The 11043-nt window shown below is 47.6% G+C and overlaps 1 protein-coding gene across 1 annotated transcript; it reads left to right on the top strand.

The window, feature by feature from the left end:
• Positions 1–6400: 6400 nt before the first annotated feature.
• Positions 6401–10259, top strand: HRH3 (histamine receptor H3). Its single transcript, XM_051802657.1, has 3 exons — positions 6401–6704; positions 6969–7135; positions 8054–10259. The coding sequence occupies exons 1-3, from the start codon at positions 6413–6415 to the stop codon at positions 8930–8932; spliced, it is 1338 nt and encodes a 445-aa protein (XP_051658617.1). The 5' UTR covers positions 6401–6412; the 3' UTR covers positions 8933–10259.
• Positions 10260–11043: the final 784 nt, after the last annotated feature.

Genomic DNA, 11043 nt, shown 5'->3' with positions numbered 1-11043 from the left:
ATACATTTTCCATCTGCCTTTGTTAGACAGATCTAAGGGCAGGCCTGGCGTTGTCACAGGCAGCCAGAGATAGGGTTGAGACAGGATTTTTTATGAGAAAAGCCAGGAGTCAGGGAAAATCCTTGTACAGATGAAGGTCTTTCTAAATTAGACTGATCTGGAGACTGCGGGTCAGGCTTTGGAAGGCAATGGGAGGGCGGGGGGATCAACTTCCCTCTGGTAACAAACTCATAACTGGGGAGCTGAGCAGAATCCAGCCTGTTCAAAAATGGAGAAGGGTCAGTGGCTCCTAGGGCATGGGACAGGGGACTCAGCAGAGCTGATGGGAGCTGGAAGGACAGAGGGATGTCATCCCCTTTCCTCAGGAAGGGCACCTTCCTCCGGAGAAAATGAGCTTGCTAATGCTGAAGCTGTTGGACATTATAGCCTTTCACAGGGTGCCCTTGAGGAGGCTTTTAGAGACACAGACACTTGAAATTCCTGCTAACAATGTCAATAGCAGCATCTCCATGAACTTTTGCCTGATCTTCACCTGCAGAATGCCTCGGGAAGGTTCTGTGGGTCAGCCCAGGGTGTTTGCCTGATAAAGGTGCCAGTCACAGCCCGTGACCATACAGACACTCTTTGGACAGGCAGTTTTGGTCCAGCCAAGCCAGTGCTGCCTGAATCTCTGCTTGTACCTCCCCAGCTTGTAAACTCCTCCCTGTCCTCCCTGGCAGCACAGCAGCGTTGTCCTGTCCTCCCCTCTCTGTCAGCACTGTCCAGCAGCCTGGAGACACCAGGCTTCATTATCAGGGCCTTCACAGAAGCCAAATGGTCAAATAAACAAGCTAAAACTAGCTACACTGCTGATTTTCCCAATCTCAGGCACAGAAATCTTGTTTGCTTTCCGCTCTCCAGAAAAATATGTTTCCTTCTATTCTGTGTTGCTTACACAACCACATGTGCTTGGAGAAGAAGTATCAGACAGGAAGTACAAGCTTTGACTTACAGAAAAGCCCTTCAAATACTGTGCCTGAAGAACCCTCCAGCTTGTAAGACACCTGATGGGAGTGTTTGGTGTCAGCTTCTGCTCTCAGCTGCCTTGGCATGACTCTGAAGGAACTCTCTTGGTTCAATTCAGTTGGGCAGAGACAAGACTAAAGTTTTCTATATTTCTGTTTGGAAGTAATCTGGCAAAATAAGGGCTCTGTCACCTTTCCTGATGCAATCACTGAATTAATGTATTTGCATCTTTATAAGAGGGAAGAGAACTGGCCCATGTTGAGCAGAGATAATGAATTAAACTGAATTAAATTTTGATACATATTAGAGATATGTTAGTTACTATATAAAGTAATATACTTAATTAGCCAAGGAAGTCTGTTAAATATTACATAAGGTTACCAATGAGTTCCCTGCCTCCAAGGCCCTGCAGGAAGCAAGGGAGCTGACATTTGTAGGTCTCCTCACACGAGAACCTGGTGGTAGCTCTGAAGAAATCCATGGACTCCACAAGTGGGCTTAAACTCTACCCCTCTAATTGCCTAGTGTTGTGAAGTTTTATAAAGTTTGATGGAATGCTAAGGAGCACACTGTGCCACAGCTCATTTCTCTACAGCTGCCCTATTTTCCATCTGCCTGGGAACTGCATTGGCTTCAATTAGAAATTTTTTAGCCCTCCCCAGATGTCCTCTTGTCACTCATAACCTACACCACTTGCTGCCATTAAGGGTATTAGGAACAAAGTCCAGCCTTGCCTCTTAAGCCATCCCCTGATGGAATACCAATTTTAATGGATACTTTTTCAACAGAGCTTTAACATTCACTTCTCCATGTGGTAAAATGCTTCCAGCATCGTTGGTAGCAGCTGCACATGGATATCATGTCTTGATATTCAGACCCTGCTGTCTCTCTCTGAAAACATGCATTGGTCTTAACAGCAGCCACCAACTCAGTCCAAGCTGACAGATGTAGGATGACTTTTGGTTTTATTCCCTTTGTACTCTGAAATTTTCATTTCAAAATACAATATTGAGTTGGCCTTAACAAGAATCGGGTGTTTGATCAGACAGTTACTTCATTACTAATGGCATTACTCATCCTGCTCTGAGGTGTTTTCCTCCCCCAGAGTCACTAAACTCAGCATTTTCCTGCTCACAAAACTGCTTTGGTTTGCACAAGGATAGAAATGTGACTTTCTCAGGTGACAAGGTGATTTGTAACTTTAAGGAGTTAGTTCTCAAGAATCCAAAAACAGTCACAGCAACCTGGGACAGGTCTGACTATGAACAGTCTCCCTGCAGTACAGGATACATTTTTGGACACCTGGGGAGTTTGGATTTGAGGGTTACAGCTGGAAAGAGAGAGAAAGAAGAAAGGAAGGAGAGGAAAGAAGAAAGGCAGGAAAGGAGTGAAAAGGCACAGGACTTGTTCTGAACACAGATGGACACACACTGTGCCCAGATGGGGACAATTCCCCTCCAGTTTTTGTGGTCCTTCTCAGGGACGTGGTGGCTTTGCAGCCACTGGTGCTGCTCAGGGCAGCTCTCAGCACGTGCTGATTTGAGAGTGGAGATGTTAGTGCTTTCCCTACCTTTGTGAAAGCTGGTTCACAGGGTATTTCTCAGCATTTTTAAGGAGATCCAGTCATCATTGTTTTTATCTGACATCAGACTTGCTCAATTACGTCCCTTGCAGTATGGTAAGGAGGAGACATTCTGCCACCAGCTGAAGCTGTTTTAACATCTGGCTGAGCAGTGGATGAAGCACATCCAGCAACTGATTTCATCATGTCCCATCCAGGTTTGGATTGCCGTGCTGGTTGTCAGTCCTAATAGCTCCCAAAGTTTGGACAGACAAGTCGCTGTTGAGTTTGTTTTAAAAAGAGAAAAATATATCAAAGAGTATAATTTCACTGGAAAGGCATCTCCAGTATGAGAAATGCTCCCCTGGCATTTTCTGTGTCCTACCCACTGATGCTACATGTAAAATATTTATAGTGAGGGTTCGTGCTGTAGCTTTGAGGTCTGGCAAAGCAGGAGCTCAAGGGCTCCTTTTGCCCTCAGCTGCTCTGGAATCTCTTTTCTCTGCCATCTGCCCTTACCCTCACCCACATGTTCTGGTAACTTCCAAGGGGATCTCAAAAAAGGGAATTTTCCCAACAGAATAAACATTTCCCATGATGAAAGGCAGAAGAAAAGGAAATAAAACAAAGGGACGGGTTTCATAGTGACAGATACTTGTACGAATGCCAAAGCACTTTCAACTCTCATCAGTAAAGATGTGAACACAAAGAGGTTTTTTAATCATCTCTTTCTTTAAAGTTTGTTTCACAGGCAAACTGGCTCCCTAGGACAGAAGTAAGCAATGGAAAAACTATGATTTGTGCATAGCAGTTACAACACTTCGTCTGGGGGTTTGGAGCTTGTGCTGCCTTCAGCCCTGCAGATCCTCACTGCCCCTGGAAGGGCAAACTCCTCAGTGTGGAAACTGCCTCCACGGAAATGGAAAGACAGCCACAGAACGAAGAGAAGGTGCCAAAAAACCTCTTGTTTCCTCATTAATGGTTACTGATGCTAATGTGTCTTCTGATTTCCATAACCCCTGATTTCAGGACACAGCTGTCTTCCCTGTGTGATTGCAATGATGCATATCTAAACCTGTACCAAAGTGCAGATTCCTCCACGGAAGGTTGGAAGGACTCAAAATAAGCAGCCCTCCAACAGCACTGGAATCTATTTTTACTGATCTATAAGCTTTTTTCCCCTATGATTTCCCCACAGAATCCAGGTTTGTGGCAGCTTCATGTCAGACAAGCCCATGTACTTTTCAGTACAGAAAGGAAGCAGACAAAAGAAGACATTTTGACTGTGAGGGCAGTCTGGAACAGATTGTCTGGAGATATGTTATGGAGTCTTCTTTGCTGGAGATATTCAAACCCTGACCAGACAAATCCTGGGCAACCTGCTGCATCAGACCCTGCTTCAGCAGAGGAGTTGGCCTAAGAAATCTCAATAAATGCCTTCCAGCCTCAACCATTCTGTGATCTGCCACCCTCAGTCCCTGCTTCTCAGGCACAACCTTGGAATAAACAGAAACCAGGCTCAGGAGAGCTTGGAGCTGAACTGCAACTCTGACCCTCTGGAAAGATCCAATTTTGTCCCCTGTACTTCCACAAGGATTAAGGCTCTGAGTCTGTGGCAGCCTCTTAACCAAGGAGAGGACTCCATGGCCTGACTGCAGGGTGATGAATACACCCTATATGAAATACATAAGTACTTAGGCTCATATGGAATATCTCCATGGCATATGTACTGAATAAGCCAGGTCCAAACATTAGCTATCATACCATCTGCCTTCATTTCTGTACGTGACCTGTTGTAACCACCCCTTCAGGCTGGGTGATTTCCTTTATTACCAAGATAGCACGTTTCCTGAAATATATTAGAAATATATTTGTCCTGTCTGCTGAAGCAAGAGAGAAACATCAGGACCAGCTCTGTCACCTCTTATTTATCTAGCAATCCTGGCAATTTACTCTGGATAAACAATAACTGTGATTTGCCCACTTTACATTGTATCACTTTATAAATCACCTTAGGCACAAAGGATGGTTTTTGCCTCCTATCCAGACAGTGAAAACTCTGTATAATGAATGGCAGCTAAGAAACAGCAGACAGCTCCTAGGGATAACACTGCAGCATGCACACAGTAATTTGGAATTTGTAAACATTTCAACGAATACTAACGTTTGACTGAGTGGCTAGAGATTACAAATACGCCAGATCACAAACAGTTGCACAATGAAAGCAGTGCGTGGGTCCATTAAACATCATGAGGGTTACCAAAAAGCTGTTTCTCTGTCACATCTGTGCTAATAGGCATAAAATTCAGGTCCTCTCCACTGTGGCTGCCCAGCCAGGCTGCTCACCACCCTGCAGGGAAGGCAGCCAGGTGCCTTGTTAAATCTGATTATCCTCAAAGCAGTGCTAAAGCCACGCATGAAGTTCCTCAAAGCCGTTCTCCCATTGACCAGGAGTTTCCACGGCATCCTCAGCTCTCTCACCCGCGGCTCCCACGAGCCCACAGTGACATCCTCTGTCGGGACACAGCAGCAGTGGAGACCGAGAGCCCTCTCACCCTCCTCCCAGCAGGATCAGCCACTGCTATCAAGACAGTGCCCGTGGTAGTGAGTTTGAAGAGAAATGTACTGAGGCTATAGCAGTTCCTGATGTGAAAATAGCTTTTGGAGCAATCAGAAGGTGGCAAAACCCCTGGGCATTAGCTTCGGGCATGTTTCTAGGTTTGCACAATTTTCTTGCTTTGCTTTTTTATCTGTTCCTCACAGACTCACATGACTTACCAGACTTCTCCAGAAAGAAGAGTGCTTGGCCAAGGGCTCCAGCCAGTATCGTTCTCTGGTTTCCAGCGTTGCTGCACATCCCTGTGACGACCTCCAGAAGTGCTGATTGTGGAGCTGATCCTGCCCAGTGACATGATACTCGTGACATTTCCACTCCTGAGGTCTGGAGCATGGACCACATGCAGGGGTTGTACAGTTGTAGGTAATTTCATCCTGCAGTATCACCAGCCAAAGCAAGTACTCAGAAAAAAGTTATTCTCTTTGGCCACAAAAAGCTGAACAAGTGGAGGGAGGAGGGACCATTAACTGCCTCCCTGGAGCTGGGGCTGGGAGCAAGGACTCCCTGGTTTGCAGACCAAGTGACATAGTCTGATCTTCCTCCTGACACCCATGAGGGGCACAGGCAAAAGCATCACCCTCCACGCTCCACCTGCCCAGGGAGCCCTCCTGGCTGCCTCTGATTAAAAGGCAAGTGAAGCCCCGACCTCTACTTCTCTCACTAAGGCACGGTCCCCACGGCAGGAATCATAAGCACTCCCCCTGGCCTCTGTCTCGGGGGATGCTTTGGGAAGATGCAGGAATGTTGCTGTGCAAAATGCAAGGATGCTCTGGGAGAATTCAAGGATTCTCCTGAGTTGAGAGGGGAAGGAGGAATGTAGAGATGCTCTGTGGGTGGGGGCAAGGATACTCTGAGGTAATGCAGTGGTGCTCCCAGGCTGAGAGGGGAAAGAGGAATGGGAGAGAATGGTCTGGAGGATTCGGGGATGTTCTGGAGAGATTCAGGGATGCTCTTCAGGGATGCAGGGATGCTCCAGGGTAAAGCAAGGATGCTCCCAGATTGAGAGGGGAAGGGAGAACGTGGGGATGCTCGGGTTTGCTGTGTAGGGGTTCAGGGATGCTCTGGAGGAATGTAGGACCGTTCTGGGGTAATACAGGGGTGCTCCCGTGTTGAGAGGGCAAGGGAGAACGTAAGGATGCTCAGAGATGCTTGGGGGGACTCAGGCATGCTCTGTAGGGATGCAGGGATGCTCCGGGGGATTCGGGGCTGCTCTGGGGGAGTATGCGGGGATGCTGGCGGGGCGGGAGGCGGGCGGGGCGGGGAGGGGCAGCAGTCCCGCGGCGACGGCGCGGCGGTGGAGCGGCGGGGCCATGGAGAGCGGCGGGGCGCTGAACGGCTCGGCCGCCGCCGGGCGCTTCGCGGCCGCGGGCACGGCGGCGCTGGCCGCGCTCATGGCCCTGCTCATCGCCGTCACCGTGGCCGGCAACGCGCTGGTGATGCTCGCCTTCGTGGCGGACTCCAGCCTGCGCACCCAGAACAACTTCTTCCTCCTCAACCTGGCTATCTCGGATTTCCTAGTAGGTAAAGTGCCGCCCCCGCGGGCCCCGCGTCCCGCACGGACCGCCGGCAACTTGGCGGCGGGACGGGCAGCGGCGCCCGGGGCTCCTCCTGCCCGGCACCCCGGCACCCTCTGCCCCACCGGCACCGCGGGTCCCCTCGGCCGTGCCCGGCTCCCGCCCCCCGACACCCTCCCGCGGTCCCAGCGCGGCACCTGCGGCTCTCCCCGGGGGCACCCGCGCTGCAGACACCCCTCTTCTCAACGAGAACGTACCCGTCCGGTTGCAGGTGCCTTCTGCATCCCCCTGTACGTGCCCTATGTGCTGACGGGGAGATGGATCTTCGGGAAAAGCCTCTGCAAACTCTGGCTGGTAGTTGATTACCTGCTCTGCACCTCTTCGGTCTTCAACATCGTACTAATTAGCTATGACAGATTCCTCTCGGTGACAAGAGCGGTGAGTCCTGTCATGGCAGCTGAGAGGGAAACAACTCTCTTCCTGCCTTATTCTCCAGATTTTCTGCAATAATTAAAAGCTTTTGAATCCTCCAGAAATTATGAATCTTTCAGCCTGGTGATGGAAAGCAATAATTATCCACAAATACATAATTCAGCTCTGGTTTCAGATTAGTATTCCTGGCATAATTAAATCACTTAAGCCTCAGACCCCATTGTGCAGGTGTTCCCTTCCCAGATGACAGGATAGTAGTGTACAAGGGAGCCAGCAAGGTAAGGAGACCTATTACTAACTTGCAGGGGCTTATCATCACCAGGATGAACAAGTGGTTTGCAGTCAGACTCACAGCTTCTCCCTGGCTACCAAGGCAGTAGATTGCAGTGCCAGCCTTGGCAGGGCACAGCCCCGAGGTCTCTTTGTATGTGGGGAGATAAAAATGCTCATCCCGTCATGAGCAGGCAACGAGCAGTTCACCACAGGCAGATCTGATCCATTCCTGTTTGCTCCTTCCCTGACTCCAAATACAACACAGAGTATCTACAAGGCTCAGAGGGAGCCAGAGCTGGATGCCTGCTTTACCCAGGAGTTTGATGCATGCATCTCCCTGGGAGTTACAGGGAGTAGCTGGGGACAGCTCAGGCAAGTGGTGGGTGCGGGTGACTGCTGGGCTCCAGCCGAGTCAGTACATTTCCACTAAGCAGACACCACATTTCAGAGCTGCAAAATGAGCGTTCTAAATCTTCCCTGCAAGAGTTTGATTTATCTAGCAATTGCTCCTGTTGCCTAAGGCATATGAGCTTATTAGACTGCCGGGGTATTGCCTAGCAACTTTACCAGGAACGCTACCGGCTCATTTGTGAGGAGCCTCAACCAGTTGGGGTGTGTGACCATCCTTAAGAAAAGGTTTTCCTCTTGCAGGTCGCTTACAGAGCCCAGCAAGGCAACACCAAGCAAGCAGTGCTGAAGATGGTGATGGTGTGGGTGTTGGCATTCCTGCTGTATGGACCTGCCATTATCAGCTGGGAGTACATATCAGGCCGGAGTATCATTCCCACTGGGGAGTGCTACGCTGAGTTTTTCTACAACTGGTATTTTCTCATGACAGCCTCTACCCTGGAGTTTTTCACCCCTTTCATCAGTGTAATGTTTTTCAACCTGAGCATTTACCTGAACATACAGAAGCGTACCAAGATACGCCTGGATATTTTCCATGAAGTGCACAACCAGTCCTTCACTGAAGAGATGGAAACGAGCCCAGAAGCAAAGCTTTCTTTGAAATGCTCTAAGTGGGAGCAGAAGGAGTCAGCTGAAACCCTCGACCTCTCTAAGAGTAAAGCTCAAGCAACAGCCTCCACTTCTAGCCTGGGTGCCAAAGATGTGCTGACAACAAGCTCGGAGAGCTCTGGGAAACCCAGGTGTTGCAACAAAAAGAGCTGTAAAAATTCAGCATCCACTCCATCCTTAGAGAAACGGATGAAGGTCATGTCCCAGAGCACGACTCAACACTTCAGGCTCTCTAGAGACAAGAAAGTGGCCAAATCCCTGGCAATCATCGTGGGCATTTTTGGGATTTGCTGGGCACCATACACTCTCCTGATGATCATCCGTGCTGGCTGCCACGGCCACTGCATCTCTGAGTACTGGTACGAGACTTCCTTTTGGCTGCTGTGGATCAACTCGGCCATCAACCCTGTCCTATACCCTCTCTGCCACTACAGCTTCAGAAGGGCTTTTATTAAACTCCTCTGTCCCAAGAAGCTGAAGATTCAACCTCATGATGCCCTTCAGAACTGCTGAAAGTGAAGCCAGCCCTGTGTGAGGATGAGAAGGGTCTTGGTTTGATACTCCACCATCGGTGTAGGAATGCAGCTTCCTTCCTTGGAAGAACCTGGGAGCTGGGAGCAGTGGTCTGGGGCAGGTGAGGAAGGCAGCAGGAAGACCACTGTTAATTTATTCTAGTTCATCAACAACAAAATCCCACAGCATGGGAGGGTAAAGGGTTTGTTTTTTTGACATTAACCACAGACCGTGAAGTCTGTGTCCGCCACTTGCAGGTGCCACAAAAGAGCTCTGCTGCCACCTAGTCAGGCTGAGCAGCACCAGCATCTTGCTAAAATAAAGAAAAATGGAAACGGAAAAATAAAAGCTAAAAAATTAATATCTGACTTTAAACCATTGCACTAAATTACAGTTTAGCTGTTTGCAGACCTGATTTTTCCCATAAATGGGAGTGTTTTTTCTTAAGCTATTACACAGAGGAAACATCTTGTTTATCCCTTTTGCTACAGCAGCTGCAGCCATAATCTGGATCCCTGTTCCACGGGGTGCAATAGATGTCCCTTCCACTCCCCAAGAAGTGGGGAATTTTAGCAAGATTCAGAACATTTGCATTCTTCCTTTTAAAATACATCACTTGGATAGAGATCAACATAATCAGTCAACATGAGCATCAATTCTTTAATTTCTTAATTTTTTCAAAGCAGTCAACTAATTCCACAGACAGAGCACCAGATTCAGGAGACCAGGGGCTCTAGCCTTGGTTTTAACATAAAATCTTGGGGCATTTTATCTCTGCTTCCCATCTCATGCTTCATCACACCTGCCCGTGTGTTCTGTAACCTCTTTGGGCACAGAGTATGAACAAAAAGCAGATGACTTCCACTGCCCATCTCTGTTGGCACTGCTCAGTGATGTGGTAACACAAACATGTATTTAGTTGCCGTGGCAAACGCTCATATTTAACAATACTGGGCAGGGAAAGCTCAAGATCATAAGTCTGAAAACTACATTTATGAATAGAAGCCCAAATGCTGTAAAGTAGTACCCAAAAGCTTATGATGTTGTGATTGCCAATTACACCTCGCTGTTGCAAGCAAACTGCTTTTTGGCTGCTGCTAGGAGTAAAAGAAAATGCCATCCAACTGTATTCCAGTGATATTTGTTAAGTAGATCAGTATTGTCATCTGAAGTCAGGATTTAAATGATGACTTGTCTTGTGTATATGATGTTTCAGTCTTGTGACATGTTCTGTCAGTTTGTTTATATATGGGTTAAAACGTACCCTTTGAAATGTACTGTGAATTGACAGGATGCTCGTACCTTTCCCTTCTGTCTGTTCCCTTCCGAAAACCATAATAAAGTATTTTTATATGAAGCTTGCTGAATATTTTATGGTAAACAAGGTGTTGGTGGGAATGATAAAATCCAACTGGAAGTAAAACATTTATGGATTTGCCAGAGGAGGCAGGTAAGTCTATGAATCTCACAAAAAAAACAGCTCCCAAAACAGCTGAGTGTCTCTTACCTCTGCTTAGCAGGCTGCTGACAGCACACTGAGGGTGTGGAGAGTGCACATCACTCAATTCTCTCCAACCTGGGGTGTTTTCCAGAGCATGTTACATGCAACTAAGATTAACATTAATACTAACTCCGAGTTACATTAACACTAATTCTTCCTGTGACTTACAAAACCCACTGGCCTGCCTAAAAACGAAAGAGTTATAACGTGACCAAGGCACCAGTTTCCAGCTGTGATTCTCTTCCTTTGTTCATCAGGAGAGGTGGGACTACTAGACTGTTGAGTCTGATAAAAAGGTACTGGTTGTTACACCTTCATTTCCCAAAGAGTGAAGAAATGCACATATTTCATTGTGAGCCTTTTGCACAGTATTTTCATGGTCTCTGACCTCCATATGGGCAGAATTATCTACACTTGGCTGAAAGTAATTTTATTCATTAGTGGATTTTGCAGGGAAGATACTTATATTCCTTCCTGAAATAAAAGCTCTTGCCTTGCCAAATAAAAAAGAAAAATAACTACTTATGCCTGGACATGAAGTCACACCCGAGCCTAGTTTTCATACTGAAAATGTTCTGAGCTGGTCGAGAAGTTTCAGAGTAGCTGATGA

The sequence above is a fragment of the Manacus candei genome, unplaced genomic scaffold (genome assembly GCF_025592945.1).
Source record: "Manacus candei isolate 608988 ecotype Guabito, Panama unplaced genomic scaffold, ASM2559294v1 h1tg000057l, whole genome shotgun sequence".
Classification (NCBI taxonomy): domain Eukaryota; kingdom Metazoa; phylum Chordata; class Aves; order Passeriformes; family Pipridae; genus Manacus; species Manacus candei.
This window is presented reverse-complemented; position numbering and strand designations above follow the sequence as displayed.

Excerpts from the sequence above, each read along its gene's own strand:
- HRH3 (XM_051802657.1), top strand. The coding sequence starts at position 6,413 with ATGCTGGCGGGGCGGGAGGCGGGCGGGGCGGGGAGGGGCAGCAGTCCC. Across the intron at positions 6,705-6,968 it reads TATCTCGGATTTCCTAGTAG|GTGCCTTCTGCATCCCCCTG; the intron begins GTAAAGTGCCGC and ends GTCCGGTTGCAG. Across the intron at positions 7,136-8,053 it reads TCCTCTCGGTGACAAGAGCG|GTCGCTTACAGAGCCCAGCA; the intron begins GTGAGTCCTGTC and ends TTCCTCTTGCAG.